Raw genomic sequence first — 27,347 nt, 5'->3', positions numbered from 1 at the left:
AGTTCAGAATCGCCCGATCTATCAATAAAAAAAAGCATTAACCTGATCGCTAAACGTCGTAGTGAGAAAAAAATTCAAAACGCCAGAATTACGTTTTTTTGGTCGCCACGACATTGCATTGAAATGCAATAACGGGCGATCAAAAGAACGTATCTGCACCGAAATGGTATCATTAAAAACGTCATCTCGGCGTGCAAAAAAAACCCTCACCTGACCCCAGATCACAAAAAATAGAGACGCTACGGGTATCGGAAAATTGCGCAATTTTTTTCTCTTTTTTTAGCAAAGTTTGGAATTTTTTTTCACCACTTAGATAAAAAAAAACCTAGACATGTTTGATGTATCTGAACTCGTAATAACCTGGAGAATCACAATGCAAGGTCAGTTTTAGCATTTAGTGAACCTAGCAAAAAAGCCAAACAAAAAACAAGGGTGGGATTGCACTGTTTTTGCAATTTCACCGCACTTGGAATTTGTTTCTAGTACAAGACATGGTAAAACCAATGGTGTCGTTCAAAAGCACAACTCGTCCCGCAAAAGGTAAGCCCTCACATGGCCATATTGACGGAATAATAAAATAGTTATGGCTCTGGGAAGGAGGGGGAGCGAAAAACGAAAACACAAAAATGAAAAAGGGCTGTGTCTTGAAGGGGTTAAAAGAATATCAAGATTTTAAAGGATTATAAGAAAATGATGATAGAAATCTCAGCGCCATCTTCATCTTATTGGTTCTTTTAAATTAAAAAATAATACTCGATAGCTAAACATGTTCCCAATTAAGTAGAGGGATTACACTGGTTGTAATATTACATAAATGACATGTACTAGCAATGATCAAAATAGGCGATCAATATATGTGAGTGTAGAGGGTCACACAGCTAGGACCCACACTGATCAAAAGAATGCAGGACAAAAATAAACGCCACTCTGTGTGGATGGGTGCCCGGATAGGACACCACTCCATATATTCAAAATATCAAAGAATCCGGCACTCACTCACATTGATATTTTGATCAAAAGAATGGGAGTACTATGTCTCCTGTTTAAATTAAGCGGTAGTCATACACGTGTTCTACCTCTTGACTCCTTGTAAGATTGAGGTTGATAGGCAATAATAACATGTGAGTTAAACATATATGTAATTAACAGTAATTCCTTATTTTTGGGTGGGCATTGAGTGTAGTTACCATATACTGTAAAGTACATTCCAGCTTCTGCACAACCCAAATCATTGCAGGCTCGGCAGGAATAGAATCCTTCATCTTGCTTTCTAACTCGCTGTATGGTCAATGTTCTGTTGTGATCTTTTAGAATAATACCTGTGATGAAGAATGCAATCATGTGTGAGTGAACTGATGTATGATGAAACACATAGTGGCATGTAATTAATTGCAACAAGGAGTAAATACATAATTATACCAGTACTGTAGAATAGGTTAATGTAACACAAATAAATGGAGATAAATATGGAAAATACATTTTGTATTTCAAAGACAAAGGAAAATATCAATACCTGAATCCCCAATCAAAGCATCAGAATTTTTAAACCATAGAATTTGTGGCTCTGGTAATCCAGTGGCGAGGCAGCGCACCTCCATAGTCTCACTGACATTGGTGGTCTGGTTCTTCAGATCATCATGAATAATTGGATGCTTTTGAGCTGTTAAGATAATAAAATATTAAGAAAAAGAGAATGCCTATAACAATATATTTGTTATAAACTGATTCTAAAATGTTAGATGCTGAAAAGTGAAGTGCACCTATGTGCTTGGCACCATGTATCAGTATGTACACTCACTGGCCACTTTATTAGGTACACCTGTCCAACTTCTTGTTAACACTTAATTTCTAATCAGCCAATCACATGGCGGCAACTCAGTGCATTTAGGCATGTAGACATGGTCAAGACAATCTCCTGCAGTTCAAACCGAGCATCAGTATGGGGAAGAAAGGTGATTTGAGTGCCTTTGAACGTGGCATGGTTGTTGGTGCCAGAAGGGCTGGTCTGAGTATTTCAGAAACTGCTGATCTACTGGGATTTTCACGCACAACCATCTCTAGGGTTTACAGAGAATGGTCCGAAAAAGAAAAAAAATCCAGTGAGCGGCAGTTCTGTGGGCGGAAATGCCTTGTTGATGCTAGAGGTCAGAGGAGAATGGGCAGACTGGTTCGAGCTGATAGAACGGCAACAGTGACTCAAATCGCCACCCGTTACAACCAAGGTAGGCCTAAGAGCATCTCTGAACGCACAGTGCGTCGAACTTTGAGGCAGATGGGCTACAGCAGCAGAAGACCACACCGGGTACCACTCCTTTCAGCTAAGAACAGGAAACTGAGGCTACAATTTGTACAAGCTCATCGAAATTGGACAGTAGAAGATTGGAAAAACGTTGCTTGGTCTGATGAGTCTCGATTTCTGCTGCGACATTCGGATGGTAGGGTCAGAATTTGGCGTAAACAACATGAAAGCATGGATCCATCCTGCCTTGTATGGAGCATCTTTGGGATGTGCAGCCGACAAATCTGCGGCAACTGTGTGATGCCATCATGTCAATATGGACCAAAATCTCTGAGGAATGCTTCCAGCACCTTGTTGAATCTATGCCACGAAGAATTGAGGCAGTTCTGAAGGCAAAAGGGGGTCCAACCCGTTACTAGCATGGTGTACCTAATAAAGTGGCCAGTGAGTGTATATGGATGTGTTACACGTGTTTGTGTCCCACCTTCATATATTAGCATTTGAAATCCTCACTATATACAAAACCTCTGCTTGATGTCAGTAAATGTCATCAGTCCTGATAATGTGCACTGATTTACTTCTTTACATTTAGTTGTACACATGCTTAACAGGTAACGAGCTGAAAATGGTTTCTTTTAGTAAGCTGTATTGCCTTGTGTTTTGGAAACCATTTTGCTTCTTTTCTTTTTTTTAAACACTTGACATCTCAGTGTTGCTGCTTGTTCATGCCCTCAGGTGGCTATGACTTTGGGAAACATGAGGCAGACGCCCCATTGGGTGCTACCCTGCCTGCTGAAGCACTCTTAGGGCAGGTGCAGACGAGCGTGTATTTTCTCATCTGAGAGAATCGGGTCAATTATGCAATTGATACTCTGATCAAACTCTGCTTAGGCCTCTTTCACACGTCAGTGTCTCCGGTACATGTAGTGACAGTTTTCTCACGTACCGGAGACACTGACACACGTAGACACATTAGAATCTATGTGTTTCTGCACATGTGCATGTTTTCACACGGACCGTATGTCTGTGTGGAAAACACATAGACATGTCCATTTTTTTCCGGCAGCATGTACAGCAATACGTCCTGCACACGTGCACACGGAGAACAGTGTGCACTCTCCTCCGTGTGCACATACCGCCCGCAGGAGAGACAGCGCTACAGTAAGCGCTGTCCCCCCTGTGTGGTGCTGAAGGCGGCATTCATCTCTTCTCCCTGCAGGAGAGAAGAGATGAAAGATCACGTTTTTGTTATTTTTTTTGAAAAATAAAGCTTGCATGTGACCCCTGCCTCCCACCCCCAGTGCGCCGCCCAGCCCCTTGCAGAAGAAATACTCACCCAGCTCCCGTGATGTCTCCACTCTCCTCTCGGCGCCAGCAGCCTGTCCTGTGTGAGCGGTCACGTGGGACCGCTCATTACAGTGAGTAATATGCGCATATTCCTCACTGTAATGAGCGGTCCCACGTGACCGCTCACACAGGACAAGGGGCCAGCGCTGAGAGGAGAGAGGAGACATTGCAGGAGCTGGGTGAGTATTTCTTCTGCAAGGGGCCGGGCGGCGCACTGGGGGTGGGAGGCGGGGGTCACATGCACTGATGTGCCACGTGAGCACACGGACACACGGACACGGATAACTCCGGTACCAATTTCTCCAGTACCGGAATTATCTGGATGTGTGAAAAAGGCCTTAGGCTACTTTCACACTAGCGTCGGGCTCGGCCCGTCGCAGTGCGTCGGGCCGAGGTCCCCGACGCTAGCGTTGTCTCCGCCGCACAACGAGGGCAGCGGATGCATTTTTCCAGCGCATCCGCTGCCCCATTGTGAGGTGCGGGGAAGTGCAGGGAGGTGGGGGCAGAGTTCCGGCCGCGCATGCGCGGTCGGAAAAAGCGGACCGTCGGGAGCAAAAAACGTTACATGTAACGTTTTTTGGTCCCGACGGTGCCCCACAGCACGGCGCAACCGTCGCACGACGGTTGCGACGTGTGTCATTGCGTCGCAAATGCGTCGCTAATGTTAGTCAATGCAGAAAAAACGCATCCTGCAAGCACTTTTGCAGGATGCGTTTTTTCGGCAAAACGACGCATTTGCGACGTAATGCAGTTAACGCTAGTGTGAAAGTAGCCTTAGAGTGTGAACACAGTGCAATCCGATTCTGTTGGATGAGGAGAAGATGGAGAAAAAAAACTCCATTTTGTAAGTCCTTGGAAATCGGACTGCACTCAGATGTGATCCAAGTGCATGCAGCAATTTTTTTCTCTGACCGGAGTGTCTTGTCGGATCGCACTCGGACCGAAAATGCAGCCGTGAGCGTGAGCCACTAATAGAACTCATTGTCATCATAGTTTAACAAATGCCTGCAAACATTCTGTTTTTTTGTGCTTTTCTCTTCAGAAAATTGAACAAGCCTAATGCAAAGGAAAAAACAACAACATTTTTTTACATTTCTGAAAAAAGATCTGTGATCTGCTAGAATTACCGTATGTTTCCCTTACCATGAATAGTTAATACAGTAGTGAAACAGCCCTTCCGAATGGTTTTCTTCTCCTGAGCTACACAGTCATAGTGACCTTGGTCAACCAAGGAGATATTATGCAGAGTCAGCTCCAAGGTCATGTATTCTCCATTGACATCCAGTGTGGACTGATTCATTTTAATGAGGTTGGTGAGATTTCCACACGTGTGCAGTGACCAGCTCCTTGCTCCTGGAGACTTCCGCTTGAACCACGTTAAGCTTCCATAGGTGAACTTATCAGCAATACATTTTAAAGTCACATTGACATGCTCAGTGAGTCTGCCCCTTGGGTGCATGCGGACATCGATGCCCCCTAAAATCACAATGAGGTATGTTACTATGGTGTTGTTTCTCTCATTGTACAGCAAAACCTGAATTTGCAAACCATTGGTGATCTGATCTTCCCCAGAGGCCAATGTTTGCATCATAAAGCCATGAGTCGAAAACATCTAATAAACATCTAATCCTTGAGTAGTGATAAATTGTTCTTTCCGAACTTAAAAGGCTTTTCCAGTGAAAACAAATTATTACCTATCCACGGGATTTCCATAGCCATAGATTATGAAATGGAAAGAAGGTGGGCACCACTTAATAAAATACAATTACACCATACAGCCAGGTGCTACTCAATGCGCAACCAGAGTTAGAAATAGTAAAGAGAAAGAGCGCAAAATATAGTGCACACAAGGCAATAATAAATAGAAAGAGGCTTTATTACAACAACAATGCCAAGACAGACAAAGAATGCAATTAAAAACAATTAAAATCATGATGGAGCAACATGCAAGACAATGAAAGGCAAGTAAAAAAGGAAATGTGCAAAATTACAGAAATCTTCAAAAATTATTAAAAAGGCAGTCAATATTGTGAATACATGTTAGATCAGGTATAAAAGAGGCAATGAAAGGATTTCCAGGGAGAATGATGTCAAATGTCCATGGCTGGGAAAAAAAAAAATATTGGGTGTCTAACAGGCTATGTGATACAATAATGAAATGTTCAAATAACTATAGTCTAAGGGGTAACGTTTCTCCTTATGGAGAGTGACATACCAGCTGGCTTGTCAAGGTAAGGAGGCTTATTCGCCGTGCAATGCTCCTCTGGGAATTTAAATATGCAAATTGCCTCTTCTGAGAAAAAGAGGACTTAACTCTATAGCGCCACCTGATGGGAGTAGCGATCCTACAAGTCACAATTAACCCTTTAACGAGTCGTGCAATAGCAATTTGCAAATAACTGTAGTAAGCCAACTGATCAATCTCCCTGAGAACCAAATCATATATAAATAACCACCTAACAATTGTCATATATACAAAATATAAACATGCATGAATCAATGTATAAAGTCATAGATCTCCAGAGTGGAGATAGTCCATCAGAGGCTCAAACACACATGCAAACACTCAGAATGTGTTTGTAACAAAATACTAATGCAGAAATAAGCCAAATAAGGATCAGATGTGTGAACAAGCCCCCATGGTGAACTGACATATCCATAGATTACTCATAGGATAGGTAACAACTTCCTGATCACTGGAGGCCTGACCGCTGAGACCTGCACTGATCTGCTGAATGGGGAACTTTTATCCATGGAGTGGAAGTGCGCGTGTGTAACCAGCGCTTCATTCGTGCATTCCCTATAGTGTTGCTGAGCATTGAAATCAATTTTGTCAGCCCCATAGGGAACAATTGTAGCATAGGTCCGTCATCCAACCTTATGCTCCATTTTTTAACAGTGATAAAAGTTCCTCATTGGGAATTTAAGTTCTTGATCAACCGATTGGTCGGTGGGACACCAATCGTTCAGCAACAGCAAGTAATTGCCTATCCTTTGGATAGATGATAAACTGCTTTTACTGGACAACTCATTTAACCAGCAAGTTTCGTAAAACAGCTACGACTATAACTAGACTTAACTTTAAAAAAAATCAAGATGAGAAAATTATTTCAAGCAATATCAAGGTAAAAAAAAAAACTTCAATGTAAAAGTTTATTAAACTTACTTGTCACATGGAAAGGAATGATGTGTTCATCGCTCCCAGCCTGGTTAGTGGCGGTGCACTTGTAGACAGCAGATACATGAGCTAATGAAATAAGCATCTTGCTTATAGTCTAAAATGAAAAACAAAAGAATATTTAACGTGGTAAAAAGACGGCTTAAAGAAGTACTGTCAGAAAAAAATATTCTCTTAGTAATATGTAGGCAGTGTAATGTAGGAAGAAGAGCACACATCAGGGCATTGTACATTGGCACATGGAATCCCAGAAGCTCCAAATGCAGAGCCGTAAATAACCACATAACCTCCGAGCCATGTGCTTAAGGTCTACATAAGTATGAAGAAACATTGTCACTTTAACAATAGCTTCAAAGGTCTTTCTGAGATTACCTTAGGAAGTAATAGAAAGCTGTGTGTGATTTTAGTGATGAACAGAATTTTTATTTTTGAATTTAAGTGAAAATTCAAAAATGTAAAAAATATCTGTGCGTCAAAAATATTTAAAAAAATTGTATTATTCATTAACCGAATATTGACCACATTTCATTGCCTTTTAGTAAATGTTACAGTTGATTTCATGTAGATGAAAAATATAATCCCACCTTTAGTTTTCCTTCAATGATGTCAGTACGAATATCTGGTGTCTCAATTACATTCCCTCCGTTCTGGTCAGTAATATTTCTCCACTTGGAACAACTGTAGGGATTTTTCCCTGCATGATAAAGTCTAGAAGGAAGGAAACATAACTAGATGTTAATAAAATGTATGCCAATCTCCAGAAATATAATGACCCTTAAACAATGGGCTGAATTCAAGTTCTGTGGAGACTGAGAAGATCAATGATTGGTAAATAAATACAATTGTCCGGGTGAAAAGGTGAATTCTCTAGATCTTTTCCAAAATTAGCACTAATATTGAGGTCGTAGGAAGCAGGGGAGGGTGATGAGAAGGAAAGAAAACATTGAGGTGGGAGGAAGAGAGGGAGGGGCATAAGAAGAAAAAACAAATTCATTCATAAATTCATAATTCCTAGTTTATGTGGATGTGAGGAAGCAGCATGGTCACAAAACCAAAGCATCAACTTAGTGTTGTTCTATGGAATGGTAGGAAGCACTAGGGCTCCAGAGGAAGAAGTCAAAGGAAGTTATCTGGACAACAACAACAGGAAAGCGGAATACTCCAGCCTCTGATGCAGGAAGCCGAAAGCTATGCAGAGGTCTGATAAGGGAAACCATGTGGTCCCAGCGCAGGATCCCTGGCTATCACCCCGTACATCAATCAGCACATTTCCTCTTGGAGGGCCTTTCACACAGATAGTCTTAAAAAAAGCTTGCTGCAGACTTCATTTCGCTCAAGAACTACTGTATAAAAGAAGACATGATAGGACATTTGACTACAGAGGTCCACAGACATACTTAAGTGCCAATACAAAGAGCTCTTCGGAGTTGGTACTAAGAGTCATTGTGGACTTAGATAAGAAAGACTGAAACAGCAAAAAGATATCTGGTGAAACAATATACTGAGTCATCTTCTGGCCATGACGAATATAATTCCCACTGGGACTTTACTGGTAGAAAAGAGGGCAAACATAAGTCCTCTCATTAGGTATGCCATAACTGTTTCCCGAATTAAACAATTAAGAAGTCCAACGGAAATTTCGATTTGCTGAACATGCATTTTCCTACTATTGATAAGGTGGAGATGGGAGGCTGCCAGGAATCTCTGATATTTAGAAAAAAACAACAAATTTTATGTCCAGGGAAATTCTAATGCTTCACCCAAATTTTAGATGTCACATAAGTGATTGGCAGCTCCCTGCACATGACATTATAATAAAGTACCAAATGTATACAACTAACCTTAAAGGTAATAACACTTAAAGACATGAGTGTTTTCTTCTGGAAATAGTGTCACAACTATCCATGGATGTATTGCAATTCCATTTGATTAAATTGAATGGAGCTGAACTGCAATACCCCTTACGACCTGTGGACAGGTGTGGCACTATTTTTATGTAAAAAATGTAGCCTATTGAAAAATAATAATAACATATTCCATCTAGTATATGTGATAGCAATAATATTCTCTGGAGCACAAGACTTGTCAATATAAAAGTACTCACTGTGGTAGGTATGTGCACTCTTCTTCCAGCTGCCATGACCACTGAATGCTCAGAGGGGTTGGTACTCCATATGCGGTACATGTGAGAGAGAACGCTTTGCCATACTTGTATGATTCCAGGGTGGAGGATACCGCTTTTTCACCTATTTGCGGTGGTACTGCAGAACAACATAGGCACAACTTCATTGTCAACTCCTTCATATGACTAACAACATCTGTACTTCAGACAATACAAAACAACTGAAACTCACCATGTACAAAGACTTGAAATGTGTGTCTCTCAAAATCCTTTGTCGTTGGGTTAGTGAGAGTAACAGTATAATTCCCAATGGCATCTTCATCACAGTGACTGATAGACAGGAAATATCGGTACCTTTGATGCACCATTTTTCCATTCTTCATCCTTTAAAAAAAAATCATAGTTAAACCCAAAGGTGAATTAAAGAAAGTACCATGATAAAACTTTTTACAATGGATTTACCATGCCACATCAGGATCGGGAAACGCCGTAAATTTCACTGGTATCCTGATGTCGTTTCCAGTCTTACACACAATGACTTTTTCCATTTCTTCATCCATAGTTATAAATGGCTTTACTGTGAATAGAAATTAGATGCAAATTACATCTATGTTCAGATTTTCAAAACTGTAATCAGTTACTATATTTATTCATTTCAATTGCTTAACTAGCATCCACCTATTCTGCCACTGTACAGGGATTGTCATCCTTCTCACAGCAAAATGTCAGATACATATACAGTAAAGGTACTTTATTACTATTCTTAATCTATATGTAATTTGGAGAATGACAGAGAAAACAGAGAGCCCAGTGGAAACTTGGTAATTCGGTGGCAATTGATGAGGTGCCTGACTTAAGGAGAACCTGTCATCTGAATTTTATTCCCCAAACTAATAGTATGCATATAAAGGCACTTTAATGCTGAGTAAATCCTTACCTTGCTTGTAGACATCAGTTTTGCTGTTTTAGAGAAATCCATAGTTGAAATTGTATGCTAATGAGTCTCAAGTGTAGTGGGCGGGTACTGCGCTTACAGCTTTGTTGCGCCTCTGCCTATCCCCCGTTCACTGCCTGCCTCCTATCTCTGACTGAAAGGTTACTTAAACATGAGTGACCTGTAAGGCAGAGACAGGAGGTAGGCAGTGGGTGAGTAATAGGGAGGAAGCAGGAGAGCTGTAATGTCTTTCCCCACCCACTGCACTTGCAACTCATTAGCATACAATGTCAACTATGGATTTTTCTGAAACAGAAAAATGGATTTCTAAAAGTAAGGTAAGGATTTAACTTTTTAACAATCGCCGATACACATTAAAAAGACGCCTTATTCCCTTGTTGCCATTTTAAAACCAAGATTGGGAATAAGCTTATAGCATCCCCCAACGTCGGAAATTGCAAAAAAAAGTGCAACCCCACACTTGTTTTTTGTTTGGCTTTTTTGCTAGGTTCACTAAATGCTAAAACTGACCTGCCATTGTGATTCTCCAGGTCATTACGAGTTCAGATACATCAAACATGTCTAGGTTATTTTTTATCTAAGTGGTGAAAAAAAATTCCAAACTTTGCTAAAAAAAACAATTGCGCCATTTTCCAATACCCATAGCGTCTCCATTTTTCATGATCTGGGGTCGGTTGAGGGCTTACTTTTTGCGTTCCAAGCTGACGTTTTTATTGATATCACTTTTGTGCAGATACGTTCTTTTGATCGCCCGTTATTGCATTTTAATGCAATGTCGCGGCGACCAAAAAAACGTAATTCTGGCATTTCTAATTTTTTTCTTGCTACGCTTTTTAGCGATCAGGTTAATGCTTTTTTTATTGATAGATCGGGCGATTATGAACGCGGTAATACCAAATATGTGTAGGTTTGATTTTTTGAAATTGTTTTAACTTAAATGGGGCGAAAGGGGGTGATTTAAACTTTTATATTTTTTTCATTTTTTTTTCACATTTTTTTTTACTTTTTTTTTATTTTTGCCATGCTTCAATAGCCTCCATGGGAGGCTAGAAGCTGGCACCACTCGATTGGCTCAGCTACATAGCAGCGATTATCAGATCGCTGCTATGTAGCTGAATTGCAGGCTTGCTATGAGCGCCAACCACAGGGTGGCGCTCACAGCAAACCGGCATCAGTAACCATAGAGGTCTCAAGGACCTCTATGGTTACTATGCAGAAGCATCGCTGACCCCCGATCATGTGACGGGGTCAGTGATTTGCTAATTTCTGGCCCGATGGCCGGAAGCGCCGGTTAAAAGCCGCTGTCAGCGTTTGACAGCGGCATTTAATTAGTTAATAGCGGCGGGTGAATCGCGATTTCACTCGCCGCTATTGCGGGCACATGTCAGCTGTTCAAAACAGCTGACATGTCCCGGTTTTGATGCGGGCTCACCGCCGGAGCCCTGCATCAAAGTGGGGATTCTGACCTTGGACGTACTATCCCGTCCGAGGTCAGAAAGGGGTTAAGTACAATATGTCACAAAAAACAGTCTCAGAATCACTGGGATCTGTTGAAGCATTTCAGAATTATTACCACATAAAGGGACACTGGTCAGATTTTAAAAATTTTGGCCTGATCATTAAAGGGAATCTGTCACCTCACCTTTCGCATTTAAGCTGCAACCACCACCATTAGGGGCTTACCTACAGCATTCCGTAATGCTGTAGATAAGCCCCGATGTAACCTGAAAGATAAGAAAAACGAGTTAGATTATACTCACCCAGGGGCGGTCCGGTCCGATGGGCGTCGCAGGTCCAGGTCCAGCGCCTACCATCTTTATATGATGTCGTGATCCTCCTTGCTTTGTGTCCCGGCTTCTGAGTAGGCATACTGATTTGCCCTGTTGAGGGCAGCGTAAAGTACTGCAGTGCGCAGGCACTGGGCCTCTCTAACCTTTCCCGGTGCCTGCGCACTGCATGAAGATGGGAGGCGCCGGACCCGGACCTGCGACGCCCATCGGCCCCGGACTGCACCGGACCACCCCTAGGTGAATATAATCTAACTTGTTTTTCAGGTTACATCGGGGGCTTATCTACAGCATTATAGAATGCGGTAGATAAGCCACTAATGGCGGTGGCCGCAGCTTATATGCGAAAAATGAGGTGACAGATTCCCTTTAAGGTCAAAATTAGCTCCATCACTAAGGGGTTAATAAGCATTAAAGAGCTTTATATACTGTGCATGCCATTAGCTTGGAGAAGCTAATCCTGATGACAGGTTCCCTTTAAAGGGTAGCTATCATTTTCAATAGTAAATCTATAGGTCCTTACACCTCTCTCAGCAAAGTGGATTTCGAACATATAGACTTAATATTGAGCATTGAGCATTATCACTGCTCTGAGCACTCAGTTAGTGCAGGAAGAGTGTTTTTCTGAGTGATCGGTGGGGTATCAGCAGCACATAGAAGGCCATATAATACATATTGTTTTTTTGTAAATGATAAGTACCTGTCAATACAAGTCTCTACTTACCATATACAATGACCTTGGTAGTGTTAGTCTTACTCATGCCTCCAGTGTCTGCTGTGCAGCTATAATACCCTTCATCTTCCAAAGTTACCTCTTCTATAGTCAGTGATCCCGTGTAGTTCAGAACACTTGTTAACTGATATCTGGATAATTTTTCAATTGCTCTGTTATCCTAATATCACAAAAAAAGAAATGTATAATATAAAATCTGAGTATTCACTTCACATAAAGAACAGATTTCACTCTTGGTAAATTATACATTTATTACCATTTCTTTCACTGTCCATGTAATTGAGATTATAAAAACCGAAGTACAGCAATAACAATATTTATAGTGCTTTATACCTTAATTAACAATCGTATTTAATTTTCACAGGGTATCTACATATTGGTGGACATAGTGGCATGTAAAAGTTTGGGCACCTCTGGTCAAAATTATTGTTATTGTAGTTAAGGAAGTTGAAGATGAAATAATATCTAAAAGGGTTAAAGTTAAAGATTACACATTTCCTTTGTATTTTATGCAAAAAAAAAATTAAAAAAATAAATATATATATGTTTATTTTTTTTCATCTTTCACATTTCAAATATTACAAAAATGAAAAACGCTAATTCAAAAGTTTGGCCAGTCTGCATGGTTAGTACCTAGTAGAACCCCCTTTTACAAGTATCACAGCTTGTAAACGCTTTTTGTAGCCATTGAGAGTCTTTCAATTCTTGTTTGAGGGATTTTCATCCATTCTTTTTTGGAAAATTCTTCCAGTTCTGTGAGATTCCTGGGGCGTCTTACATGCACTGCTATTTTGATGGTGACTGTTCTTTGGCACAATGTTACAGGAGGCTGGATTTTTCTAAAGCTGTGAAATTTGCATTACCTGGCCTTTCCTAGTGATGATAGTGAACAAGCCACAACCCTAACAGCCTAATTATGGTCTGATACCTAAAGGCCCCGTCTCACATAGCGAGATTGCTAACGAGATCGCTGCTGAGTCACTAGTTTTGTGACGCAACAGCGACCTCAGTAGCGATCTCGCTATGTGTGACACGTACCAGCGACCAGGCCCCTGCTGCGAGATCGCTGGTCGTGTCGGAATGGCCTGGACGTTTTTTTGGTCGTTGAGGCCCCGCTGACATCGCTGAATCGGTGTGTGTGACACCGATCCAGCGATGTCTTCACTGGTAACCAGGGTAAACATCGGGTTACTAAGCGCAGGGCCGCGCTTAGTAACCCGATGTTTACCCTGGTTACCAGCGTAAATGTAAAAAAAAAAAAAACGTACATACTCACCATCTGATGTCCGTCAGGTCCCTTGCTGTCTGCTTCCCGCTCTGACTGACTGCCGGCCGTACAGTGAGAAGTGAGAGCACAGCAGTGACGTCACCGCTGCGCTCTGCTCTCACTCTACGGCGGCTCAGTCAGAGCAGGAAGTAGACGGCAAGGGACCTGACGGACACCGAAAGGCGAGTATGTAGTGTTTGTTTTTTTTGGTAACCAGGGTAAACATCGGGTTACTAAGCGCGGCCCTGCGCTTAGTAACCCGATGTTTACCCTGGTTACCCGGGTGCTGCAGGGGGACTTCGGCATCGTTGAAGACAGTTTCAACGATGCCGAAGTCGTTCCCCTGATCGTTGGTCGCTGGAGAGAGCGGTCTGTGTGACAGCTCCCCAGCGACCACACAACGACTTACCAACAATCACGGCCAGGTCGTATCGCTGGACGTGATCGTTGGTAAATCGCTATGTGAGACGGGGCCTTTAGTCAAAGTTATCTGAGCACACACATCTCCAAGGGTGCCCAGACTTTAGAATAGGCCCATTTTCCTGTTTGTAATTTATAAAATGTAAAAAATGACACCTAAAATACAAAGTAAAGAGTCATGTTTAACTTTAGGCCTTTTAGAGATAATGTCATCTTCAACTAGCTTAACTGTTCACAATGACAGTAATTTTGAGAAGGGGTGCCCAAACTTTTATATGCCACTGTAGATCCAAAAGCAGTCATGATGCCAATGTGTACTATGCACCATTCTTTTACTGTAAGATACTCTTCTATCTCTAAACCTGCTTCATGCTCTGTTTATAACAGCTCAGAATCTCTACACTCATGGCAAACTTATGAATCAATAAAGTAATTGGAGCTTTCACTGTTAATAAAGGGTCATCTACATCTTACAATGAGAGAAGCCGGAGAACATGTGAAGCTCGCCAAGGATACTGATCAGAACTCTTTAGTAGTTCGCTAAAAGCAAAAACATGATTGTGGGTTGGAGGACATTGTGTTCCTGAATGTGGGGCTTCCGATTTGAGAGCCAAAATTGCTAATTAAAGAACCAGAGTGTAGAGGGCAAAAACTGCAGAGGAAGTCACATGTTCATAAATACTGATTCTGACTCCAGTACATCCAATAGCTGATTCTTACAATTCCTCTGGAATAATTGAAACTCTTTAAACAAGCAACAAAAAAGCACAAATTACCCCCATTGAAGGAAAGTCCCATTTAAATTGAACTCTGACATTGAATTGCGTCTGTGCACTGCAAGATAGTGCCAGCTTCTGTCCAACAGCCAAATAGATCTGAGGGTGGGGGGTGATTGAAAGACTGAAGATTTTAAATTCTAAAAGAAAGAGAAAAAACACAATAAGACGCTATGTATCGTCTACAAGGAAGAGTAATTCTGTGAGATCTCACCATCTAAGCCACGTTCACATGTTTAATATTTGGTCAGTATTTTAGATCAGTTTTTGTAAGCCAAAACGAGGAGTGGGTGAAAAATTCAGAAATTATGACGTGTTTCTATTACATTTTTCCTCTAATTGTTCCACTCGTGGTTTTGGCCTACAAATACTGATGTAAAAAAACTCACAAAATACTCAACATGTGCACATGGCCTGACATGACTACACAACGATGATGATTATATTAAGCTATTTTGGTTTATTCATATTATATCACATTATAGTAGATTATTATTCCTGGAGAACTAATATCTGATGCTTACCTACAACGACAATAATGAAGTTGGAGGATTTGTATGTTTGTCCGTTCAAAATAGTTTCACAGAAGACCATATCGTAAAACCTCAGCAGTCCACTCGGAATGATGATGCCCTTTTTATAGTTCCAATGTATACTGTGCCCATTTGGAGCAAATGCATTTTCAGCATATTTCTGAATGAAAATATGTACAATTAAATCAGTTAATTTACACAAAGTAAAGGTGTAACTCATTTTTGAGTTAATAAGATTTGCAAGCTCCAGTAGATGCATTGTGGCTGTTGAACTCGAGCATTGTGAACCTTCTCTTGCCTACCAGCATCCCCAGTGCCTCTTCTGATTAGAAGGCATGGTGCCAGATCATGCGAGCGTTACGCCACAATGTAATACTGTCAAGGGTCTAATAATCAGAAGATTAAGAAGTTCATGGCTACCAAACTACAGCATGGCTACTAAACTAAAGCATGGCTGAAAGAAGGAGGTTCACAATGCTGTAGTTTGGTAGCTATGAACTAGCAATGTGGTTGTTGCACCAAGGGGATGTAAAAAATTTTTGCAACTCTAGTGACTGCATTATCTTACCAGTGTGAGACATGTAATGACTGACAGTCTGCTCTTCTGATCTACATGTCTCACACTGGTAACTCTTCCTTTCATTTAAAATAAGCTCTGGTGGTAGATTCCCAGGGAGATCTATGTCCAACCCATAGATCTTAGTAGCTCATTTTCATATTAAAAGAGTTGAAAATTTCTTCCCTATAGATGGCTTAGGATTGGTGATCATATTGAGTGATTCTCTTAAAGACAAAAATATTGAATTCATGCAATAATAACATGTATGTGACCCAATTGATCAGAATCCCATAAACAAGCAAATTATTAAACCAAAGCAATTAATAGCGATCTGTAGGATTGCCTCTAGAATTACCCTGGCCATTAAATGACACAGATTAACAATGACTATGTGCTTCACACATATAAATATACAGACATTATGGGAGTGTTCACACCCTGCAGATACCTTGGAAAAATTCCAGCTGGTGCAGATACCCACATGGAACTGCATATTCTACAGAATGCCAATCTTACTTGCAGATTTCCTTTCTCCATTCAGATGAAATGGGTAAAATATGAGACAGATGGGCCTATTATCAATTTGAAAATCCCGAGCAAATTCTAAAATCTGCTTGTAATTATAAGGTGTCACAGTATCTCACATCATTAAACAGAAAAGAGAAACGGGTGCAATATTCAAAATCAAAGGCGCATGGAAAACGTTCTAAAATGTAAGTATTCCTTACTGTGCGCAAGGTTACGTTGAGATCCTCTCGGGAAGCAACGCATGGGATTACCACAGTCTGATTTCCTGCAGAATCGCCACCAGGAATGCGCACAACAATAGGGGTGTCACTAGCTGATGACGCAAATGGAGAGCTCTGATCTAAAGATGAAATGAATGTTGAAAATATAGGCATCATACTCATCATAAAGCAGTAATAGAACCAGAGCTGGTCACAGGGTTCAGTTGTAAATGTGAAATATGTTTTATTTAAGCCTTTACCATCATGACAGATAATTAGTTCACTAAAACTTTATTAAAAGACTTTTTGGAACATTAATAGTCAATTAAATGGTCTTTATTCAGAAAGGAATCAGTTGGATATACCAATGTAATTAAAAGTCACTACTTTAAGAGGCATACATAGAGAGGAGGTCATTCTTTTACAATGCTAGTCCAGGACCATCCCACCAACCCTCCAGGTCTCCTTTGATCTCATGGCAAGAAGGTTGGCATCTGTCTGCCACCACTTTCCAACCTCTGTTGGGAGGAATATAGAAAATAATTCACTGATACATACTAAATATTAATTAATCTTGCCATATGCCTATTTCAAGGGTCAGAATCAATATCTTATGGACACTCCAAAAATCATAAATCCTACAAGACCTCACAGAGTCATTGTCCAAACACAATAAAGGACATAGATTACAAGGCTCATGTGTGAAGGACAACAGATGTTGGTTAAATTACAGGGACGGAAGACATGATGTCTTAGGTTGCTTCCTCCCCTTTTTTTCCCCTATCACTGGTTATGATGACTAGTTGAGCATTGTGTATGGTAAAGTGCAATAATACATCTCACTCAACTGTACATTAAATGGAAACATTATAAGACAGACACAAGATTTTAAGATTTATTCTGGTTGGTAGAAGTCATCACTTATGCACAACATAGGTGGTCACTTCTAGTGGGGGTATGACCACTGATAACCCAAATTAAGCATTTTTATTCCCGTTGCACATCCATGACAGCCACTCCATTCATTGTCCATGAAACTGCTGTAAAAAGCCCAATACAGCTCTTCGGCATTCACATGGAAAATGAATCGATTGGTGGTCAAGCATGCACACTGCTGTTCCATTATAGTGGTGATAAAAGTGCCTCATTCTGGCGATCAGTGGGGGTTTCGCCAGTCGGACCCCCACCATTCTAGAAATTATCACCTATCCAGAGCAATGGTAGAGCATTAGAGTATGTCCCTTTGGATAAGTGATGACTTCTTCCAATCAGAATGCCCATTCAAAGTCTATCTTCATGTACTCTAACAAAAGTAGAAAGAAGCCGGCCTTCGAATTCACAATCCTTTATTCACCAAATGCTTAATTTAATCACAAAGTGGAACTGAAGTTCTACTTCTCTTGCCATTTTTTTGTTCTTTGGATCAAACCATTGGCAGCTCTGCTCCAGGAGTTTATTTTAATCTGTGCTCCTTTTCTTTATTTTTTAAACTATATTAGTGACATGTATGCACTTACCACCAATGGACACGTGAACCCCGGAGACACTACTGCTGCCTTCATAGTAGCACTTGTACGTTCCTGTGTCATTAACAGTGAACTGGGATACAACAATTGTCTGGCAATAGACACTTTCATTGCACACAAAGAGTGACAGGCGGCTATCAACAGGACTGGGCAATGACCAAACCACTGGTTGCTCCCCACTGAAAAATAGAGAATTAATATTTACATAAAATCTTCTTCAAATTTTACAATTCCAGATCTCGATAATGACTTGATGTGTAATGGTGAAACACTAACACGTCTAACACCATGTATATGTATAATGGGGGTATGACTTATACATGACAGGGTCATTTCCACTTTCACAGGACATTGTCCAAGTACGCAGGGGAAACTAGTGCAACAAATCCAATGCTTTTTGGTAATATCTAGGATCACTACTTTCTGCAAATCTCTACTTTACTTTAAACATTGTCCTCTATTAAGACATGTTCAACTGATTAATAAAAATCTCTCATCTAGGGAACGGCAAGAGCTCAGTCCCCCCCCGTTCAGGAGTTCACTGATGCCCTGTAGTTTTCCCATCATTAACACCCGAGTGCTGAGGCTGCCAGCAGTAGGATCATCCACAATTAGCTGCTAGTCACACATATTAGGTATAAATCTGCTGAAGTAGCTGATTTCAACCATTTCGAACATCCACTGATCAAAAATGTCTTAAACCCAGCGTTGGAATTTTTCAGCTGTTGATTAATTTATCTATGTATCAAAAATAATAAAAACTATTAAGCTGTAACGACTCAGGACAGAGTGTAAAAAGTAACATAGAGATGAACACATCTTTCATGTCAATTTTCTGAACACAATGTAGCATACCTGCAAGTAATATTTAGTGTATGGTTTGAAGCTATGGAGAGATTGGCATTCTTAGTACTTAAAATGGGGGTATCTGGAAAGAAAAAACAACAACAACAACAACGTAATGTAATGTAAAATTATGTAAGGTAATGCTATAAAATAATCTTTAAATAATTAAAAAAACTTAATTGCATAGATCATTCAGTAGAAAATAATATATTTGTAACTATAACTATCATAACAGGAAGATAGTGCAGATGGCCCAGAGGTAAAACGCTAGCAAATCAATTCATAACCTTGGGTGGAGTTCCTGTTATTCTGCCAGGGCAGTTCCAAGGTCTTTATAAAAGGATTTGTGACATTAAAATGTGGTAGCCCTCATCTGACGATCTCACTCCCCCTCCGTCAGTGCTAAAATACTATCATAAGTCTTCTGCTCGCTATTTGGAAACTTATGGTGCCAACAAGCACTAATTAATCTAGTGTTAATGAGATATCAATGATGTTGTCTCCATGCAGTGTTCCAGTGTGCACTTCCTCTGTTCCATTGTATAAAGTCACAAGCGAACAACTTGCACATTTAAAGCGCAATATCCCATAAAGTTGCCTAATATTCCAGTAAGGGTGCGGTGATAACGGTGATACATGAGACATCGTTATTCATCATCAACCCAAATTACATACATGAGTGGTACTATATATTCATATACAGTATAATGGTGGTCTGCAAGTTGTCACATTACAGCTAATCAGGAACAACTGCTTTCAGCAAGTAAGCGCTAGGTAGAGTTGTACTTATTGGATGATGGGTGTTGTAGTTTCACAACGAAATAGCCACATGTTGCAGATCAATATTGTTTTCGGCCACTATATATTTTCACCATAACTTAATGATGCAGAGTAAGCAAGTTCTATAGACAATTTAACATTGTAACTGAAAAAAATTAAAAAAATAAAATGTAGCAATAAAAGAGAGAAATGAAGCAATTTTTACTTTAAAATGTCACATATACCTGCACCTGCATAAAACACCTCCATATATCTCTTCATGAATTTAGAGGCATAGAGAGGTACGGTAGAGTCCCCATGTAATATCAAACATGCTGAGAAAACGCTTTTTGGGATCTGCTATTTTGGACATAACACGCATAAAAGTAATTGTCAAATATACAAAAGTTTTGGAAACTTTTCCCATACAATGAGGCATTTTTACGAACACAGTTTGGCACCGCTTTTATCTGGCAAACTATAATTGAATAATATTTTCTGTGACTTAAGCAGATGGATGCACCTTATCTCATAATATACAGTCAGACATTTAATTTATTGCGTTTTCACTCGGTGTGACTATTAAAAAAACCACGTTTTTTTCTTACTACTAGCACTGATCATAGATTTAATAACTTTTCCTTGCAATAGATGCCATCTTATCAATAATTGTTCCCTTTTTGCCACAAAAGTAACCAGATGGAATCAACTGAAATCTTTTCGATCCATGGGAAGTTGCGTTCACATTTTTGGTGTTTTTATTGATCATGGATCATAGTTAGGAATATACTGGAGGGAAAGTGTTCCCATCACATAAAACTAATGACATCTTTATGGGACACTTGGCCAATGTGAAATCTCTGCGTAATAAACAGATATTCTCTGGCATCTGCAGTATTCCGACACAATGGGAAAAACTGATCTCAGGAGAATAACAAAGTAAAGTAATAATAATAAACATCCCAGAACTCCAGAGGGGGATCTCTTACCTGAAGCTGAAAGAACTCCCACCAAGCAGCAATTTATCAGGACAATCAGCATCACTTTACTCCTCATCTTCTTCTTCTTTGGGTCAATAATATCCCAAGTGAGAAGTTTGGGAGGAATCAGAGGAGATCTGCTGTCAGACACATGGACAGTTCTGCAGTGCAAGGTCCCACAATGGCTGGAAGGGTGTGTGTAGGCTAATCCAAGGCTGCGCTCAGGGCTCAGGATGCTCAGATGCAGATCCAGCAGCAGGCACAGAGACACTGACAGCAGAGCACTGGCAGCTCCTGTGCCTCTACTCCTAGGCCACGCCCCCTGCAGAACCACGCCCTCTTTCATTCATAAGGTTGGCAGTCTGACAAATGAGTTCTTCCCATTAGTACAGATCTGATTTCTGATGTTTGAAGTTTTACAACAATTCCACTAATATACCCACATACATATGTGTTGGGGAGACCAACAGACAATAAACCATAATAAAATTGCCATTCAGGATCCCAGGACAGCTGGGTACCAATTCTATGGAAGAGGACAACTCAAGGATTTTATTTACTGATGAAATATTATATCATACTCTATATATTTTATCATTCATATAATTTTAATTTAAATAAAATTCCTATGATATGATATGAGATGAAAAATAAATCTCCATCTTCTCCATTCAATCAGTCCATGAAAATCGGAAGGCACTCAATTTTTTTGATGGATCCATTGACTTGCATGCCTGAGTGAGATCCGATTTATAGATGCAAATCAAGCATGCTGCGATTTTTTCCTTGGATCGAGTTGGTCTGAGGAAAAACTCGGACATGTGCACGGCCCCACAGCATAACATTGGTCCGAGTGCGATCCAATGTTTTGTGGGATCGCATTCAGACTAAAAATACGAGCCCACATATGAATATAAATTGTCTAAGGGTCTGTTTGTCTGTAACCGAAATGCCTCGTCGCTGATTGGTCGCTCCCGGCCGGCCTCGACAAATCAGCGTTCATAAATAAACTACATACATATACTAGATCGAGAATAACATGAAGGACAGTCTGTGAGGGAGAGAATAACATGGAGAACAGTCTGTGAGGGAGAGAATAACATGGAGAACAGTCTGTGAGGGAGAGAATAACATGGAGGACAGTCTGTGAGGGAGAGAATAACATGGAGGACAGTCTGTGAGGGAGAGAATAACATGGAGGACAGTGTGTGAGGGAGAGAATAACATGGAGGACAGTCTGTGAGGGAGAGAATAACATGGAGAACAGTCTGTGAGGGAGAAAATAACATGTAGAACAGTCTGTGAGGGAGAGAATAACATGAAGGACAGTCTGTGAGGGAGAGAATAACATGGAGGACAGTCTGTGAGGGAGAGAATAACATGGAGAACAGTCTGTGAGGGAGAGAATAACATGGAGAACAGTCTGTGAGGGAGAGAATAACATGGAGGACAGTCTGTGAGGGAGAGAATAACATGGAGGACAGTCTGTGAGGGAGAGAATAACATGGAGGACAGTGTGTGAGGGAGAGAATAACATGGAGGACAGTCTGTGAGGGAGAGAATAACATGGAGAACAGTCTGTGAGGGAGAAAATAACATGTAAAACAGTCTGTGAGGGAGAGAATAACATGAAGGACAGTCTGTGAGGGAGAGAATAACATGGAGGACAGTCTGTGAGGGAGAGAATAAAATGGAGAACAGTCTGTGAGGGAGAGAATAACATGGAGAACAGTCTGTGAGGGAGAGAATAACATGGAGGACAGTCTGTGAGGGAGAGAATAACATGGAGGACAGTCTGTGAGGGAGAGAATAACATGGAGGACAGTCTGTGAGGGAGAGAATAACATGGAGGACAGTCTGTGAGGGAGAGAATAACATGGAGGACAGTGTGTGAGGGAGAGAATAACATGGAGGACAGTCTGTGAGGGAGAGAATAACATGGAGGACAGTCTGTGAGGGAGAGAATAACATGGAGGACAGTCTGTGAGGGAGAGAATAACATGGAGGACAGTGTGTGAGGGAGAGAATAACATGGAGGACAGTCTGTGAGGGAGAGAATAACATGGAGAACAGTCTGTGAGGGAGAAAATAACATGTAGAACAGTCTGTGAGGGAGAGAATAACATGAAGGACAGTCTGTGAGGGAGAGAATAACATGGAGGACAGTCTGTGAGGGAGAGAATAACATGGAGAACAGTCTGTGAGGGAGAGAATAACATGGAGAACAGTCTGTGAGGGAGAGAATAACATGGAGGACAGTCTGTGAGGGAGAGAATAACATGGAGGACAGTCTGTGAGGGAGAGAATAACATGGAGAACAGTCTGTGAGGGAGAGAATAACATGGAGGACAGTCTGTGAGGGAGAGAATAACATGGAGGACAGTCTGTGAGGGAGAGAATAACATGGAAGACAGGTTAAAACATAAATGTAAGCACCAATGTTTATATGAATACTAGATGGTGGCCCGATTCTAACGCTGATTGGTCTCGCCAGCTGCCTGCGACCAACCAGCGACAGGCGCAGTCCGGCCGCGACCAATCAGCGATATTGGCTTGGGATTTAAACCTCGCTGCGCTGATTGGTCGCGCCTGGCCAGCCGATAGGCGATATTGGCTCGAGATTTAAACCCCGCTGCGCTGATTGGTCACGCCCGGCCAGCATGCCAATCAGCGACAGGTGCAGACCGGCCGCGAATTGGCACGGGATTTGAACCACGTTTCGCTGATTGGTCGCGCCCGGCCGGCCACGACCAATCAGCGATATTGGTTCGAGATTTAAACCCCGCTGCGCTGATTGGTCACGCCCGGCCGGCCGTGACCAATCAGTTATGTTGGCGTGGGATTTAAACACCGCTTCACTGATAATGTATATATTTTACCCGGAAAATCCTGTGTATTCATTGCATTATTCTTAAATCTTCATAAATAAACTACATACATATTCTAGAATACCCGATGCGTTAGAATCGGGCCACCATCTAGTATGAATATATCAGCGTATTTCTGTGATTGGACATTTGCTCCATTCATGCGACTGGGTTTGTTTCTAAATAATGTGCTAACAATCAAGATTACAAAATATTACTGAGATTTCTACAACTAAATTAAAAGGTATGTGTGCTCTTTAGACGCAGTGTACCCTTAAGAAACAGACATGATCTACAGCAAGCTGCACCTTCCAAGATCTGACAAATGACCCAAACACAAATACTCCGTTCCAGTAGCCCAAGGTTACATGCCTCCCCTTAATGAGCTCACGTGGGGGCAGATTGTGGCATGTGCTGGGTCTGTTAGAATTGTATGAGATCCCCAACTTACATGATATCTTCACCCCTGAAGCTTCTGGGAGGTAGATATTGATGTCATATTTCTTTTCAAGATTTTACCGTTACATAGAGATCAAACATGTAGTGTCGGTATTTCTGTCTGCGTTCCCTCTTCCCCTGGATAGATGCCAGCGTACTCACCACCGTGTCCCCCGACCTGCTCCGTCTCCTCCTTCTGGATCTACAGGTGCCCAGAGTGCGTGCACCACATGCAAGTCACTGGGCTCTCTTCTTAGGTCACCGCCACGCACACTTTTCTTTTCTTAAAGGGGCCATGCGCATTCCCCTAAAGTGTCCCCAGCCAATAGCTGGAGGACACTTACTATTTAAGGCACACCCTCCAACATGGATGTGCCTGTGCAATGTTGTTTGTTGTTATTTCCTAACACTCTTGTGAGGTCTGAGGTCCCTGTACGCTGCACCTGCCATTGCCTATCTCAACATCAGCTGGTCTCACTGCACCTGCCAGTACTCATCTCAACATCAGCCGGTCCCGCTGCACCTGCCAGAGTATACCTCAATTGCATCTGGTCCAGCTGCACTTGCTAGTGCCGATCTCTCCATCAACCGGTCCAGTCTGCATCCGTGATTCCTGGTGTCTTATTCTATCTTCCTGCGACTGTTGGGACATTCCCTCGGGCCACCTCAGCTACCCGTTCCTAGGGAGTCAGCTGCCACCTAACCAAGGTCAGTCCTGGAGTCGCACCTGGACCACCTCCCTTGTCTCTCCTCAGATCTCGGTATCGTATGCTGCTGCATATCCATGGTCGAATTAGAGGAGGCTCCTATTAATGCCCCTCCAGGTTTTCCTTGGGCTTCGGCACAGTGGTTCCACCACCCAGCCCATTAGAAAACATAAGTTGCGTAGCTTCATCTATTGGATTGTTATTAAGTTGGAGGGATTGGAATGGCTCCACAGTGATGTAAGTGAATGTGGTATGTTCGTCCCTTCACTACTACACTGATCATATACCTACCATAATTATCGGATCAATGCAAAACCCAATATTCCTATCTGGACTGCAGAGATGTGTAGCTGCTATTGTTCAGTTTTTCTTTGCAGAGAACAAGAGTTACATCTCCAGGTGTTACATTTTCCACTTTTGTGCCCCTTGAATATACTAATCTTAGATTCTGTCTTTTTCCCATGATAGTCCTTTGTGGTAATTACCTGGTCACTGCATGAGGTCTCTGCTTCAAAGGAGGTTAGAGTGTCAGCTCTTCTATAGTTATATTTAGTTTATATTCCCAAGTGTCCAATCTGAGGGGGGGGGGGGTTGTCCTCTCCCTGGAGATGTCTTATGCATTTCAATTTTCCTCTATGACTCGTTATGGTGTTTTTATTGTCTGTATATTTCCCCGCTTAATTGTAAAGTGCTGTGGAATATGTTGGCACTAAATAAATATAATTGATAGTATTACTTGCACATCAGTATTTTGTCAGTTTTTTTTTACATCAGTGTATGACAAAGCCAGGAGTTCAACTTACAGAGAAAAGCTATATATAATTGAAAGATTGACACTTGCTCTGTGTTTTGGAGACGCTTCTGGTTTGGACTGACTGCAAATACTGATCAAAAAATACTGACGTGAATGAGGCCTTAAAGAGATTTTGTAGCTATAGCAAAACAGGGGGAATCTTTAAAACATAACTTTTAATATGCTGGTTTAAAAGATTAAAAAGACACACATAACCTATAACATAAACGTTCTTGGTCCAGTCACCAGACTAGTTACCACTACATGACAATCAGGGGAAGGGATCTGTATTAATGTCCTTCATCTTCAGATCGCACCTGATCTATGACATATGAGGTATAGTGAGAAATTATGTACCACTGACTTCCCTTAGCCAGATATTGCCACAAACACTCAGAGGTCTCTCAGACCCCGTTATATTAGCTTTTCAGCTCAAATAAGACTCACTGAGTTCCAGCAAATTTCTCCACAAAAACGTATATTAGAGACCCACAGCTTCACATAAGTGGTATATGGCTAATAGTTAAACATAGGTGAGTGTCACATTAATCAGAAAAAAAACAGAACAATCTCACCCGTGTTTTGATTGAAGTCCTGCTTCAGAATATATAACGGCCCCTATTACCAGCCCATCAGGGTGCCAACGCCAACCATTATCTGTTCTTATGCATCCATTCTTAAGGTCAGTATAGGGGTAATGTTATGACCCCAATGGCAGAGGGTCTCAAAAATACATACCAAGTCTGCAAACACAAAAACCAACTCATAGGGCAGTGGTAACTGGGCTGACCATATATCTAATCCTAGCACCACAAATAGCAGCAGCCGGGGAACGTGCCTACGTTGGTTCTAGACGTCTCGCGCCAGCCGGAGAACTAACTAACCCTAGAAAGGAAAAGATAGACCTTTCTTGCCTCCAGAGAAAAGACCCCAAAAGTTGGATACAAGCCCCCAACAAATAATAACGGTGAGGTAAGGAGAAAAGACAAACGTAAGAATGAACTAGATATTTAGCAAAGAGAGGCCCACTGACTAATAGCAGAATATAGTAAGATGACTTATATGGTCAGCAAAAACCCTATAAAAATTTCCACGCTGGATATTCAAGAACCCCCGAACCGTCTAACGGCCCGGGGGGAGAACACCAGCCCCCTAGAGCTTCCAGCAAAATCAGGAATCACATTTAGTACAAGCTGGACAAAAAATATGAGCAAAGCAAATAACCAAAAAACAAGAAAGCAGGACTTAGCTTAATTTTGCAAGATCCAAGACCAGCAGACAGGAGCAAACAGAAAGGAACTGATTACAACGATGCCAGGCACTGGACTGAGAAACCAGGAAGTTTATATAGCAACACCCCTGGACTAACGACCCAGGTGGGTGCCAAACTGAGGAAAGACAATCCCAGAGTCATATCACTAGTGACCACAAGATGTAGCCAAAATAGTCTAATTCACAACAGGGTAAGTTATTTTACAGGACAAGCGACCACCTCCCAACGCGTTTCTTCCTCTTAAAGATTCATCAGGGGATATAGTAGCCTCATGGAGGGATTTATACCCTCCCCTCCCTTATTTATCTATTCACCTGGGTTCCTTTTTAAAATTTTCTTCACCATCTTTTTTCTTCTTCTAGTTTTAATGGATTAGTAATAAAATTGAATAATTTTTTACCAACAGATGGTTGTGCTGGAACTCCCTTCTTACCTGCATGTGTACTTTGCTTACAGTATATCTAATATATAAAGCTGAATGTGTGTATGTGTGTATGTATGTATGTATGTATGT

The 27,347-nt window shown here is 41.3% G+C and overlaps 1 protein-coding gene across 1 annotated transcript in view; it reads right to left on the bottom strand.

The window, feature by feature from the left end:
* KDR (kinase insert domain receptor) overlaps nucleotides 1-21,003 on the bottom strand; it is a 35,441-nt gene extending 14,438 nt beyond the window's left edge. Inside the window, exons 1-15 of the mRNA XM_077279746.1 lie at nucleotides 20,765-21,003; nucleotides 19,026-19,098; nucleotides 18,162-18,349; nucleotides 16,645-16,784; nucleotides 15,349-15,517; nucleotides 14,825-14,964; nucleotides 12,353-12,521; nucleotides 9,349-9,463; nucleotides 9,119-9,270; nucleotides 8,869-9,025; nucleotides 7,349-7,472; nucleotides 6,753-6,861; nucleotides 4,730-5,062; nucleotides 1,514-1,660; nucleotides 1,188-1,319 (exon numbers count right to left, since the gene is read on the bottom strand). Coding sequence (XP_077135861.1) covers nucleotides 1,188-1,319; nucleotides 1,514-1,660; nucleotides 4,730-5,062; nucleotides 6,753-6,861; nucleotides 7,349-7,472; nucleotides 8,869-9,025; nucleotides 9,119-9,270; nucleotides 9,349-9,463; nucleotides 12,353-12,521; nucleotides 14,825-14,964; nucleotides 15,349-15,517; nucleotides 16,645-16,784; nucleotides 18,162-18,349; nucleotides 19,026-19,098; nucleotides 20,765-20,831 — 2,215 coding nt within the window. The 5' untranslated portion in view covers nucleotides 20,832-21,003. The remainder of the gene's footprint in view (nucleotides 1-1,187; nucleotides 1,320-1,513; nucleotides 1,661-4,729; nucleotides 5,063-6,752; nucleotides 6,862-7,348; nucleotides 7,473-8,868; nucleotides 9,026-9,118; nucleotides 9,271-9,348; nucleotides 9,464-12,352; nucleotides 12,522-14,824; nucleotides 14,965-15,348; nucleotides 15,518-16,644; nucleotides 16,785-18,161; nucleotides 18,350-19,025; nucleotides 19,099-20,764) is intronic.
* Between the last annotated feature and the right edge of the window lie 6,344 nt (nucleotides 21,004-27,347).

Source organism: Ranitomeya variabilis, chromosome 1 (assembly GCF_051348905.1).
Source record: "Ranitomeya variabilis isolate aRanVar5 chromosome 1, aRanVar5.hap1, whole genome shotgun sequence".
Taxonomy (NCBI): domain Eukaryota; kingdom Metazoa; phylum Chordata; class Amphibia; order Anura; family Dendrobatidae; genus Ranitomeya; species Ranitomeya variabilis.
The sequence above is the reverse complement of the archived record's forward strand: the minus strand, read 5'-3'. Positions and strand labels throughout refer to the sequence as shown.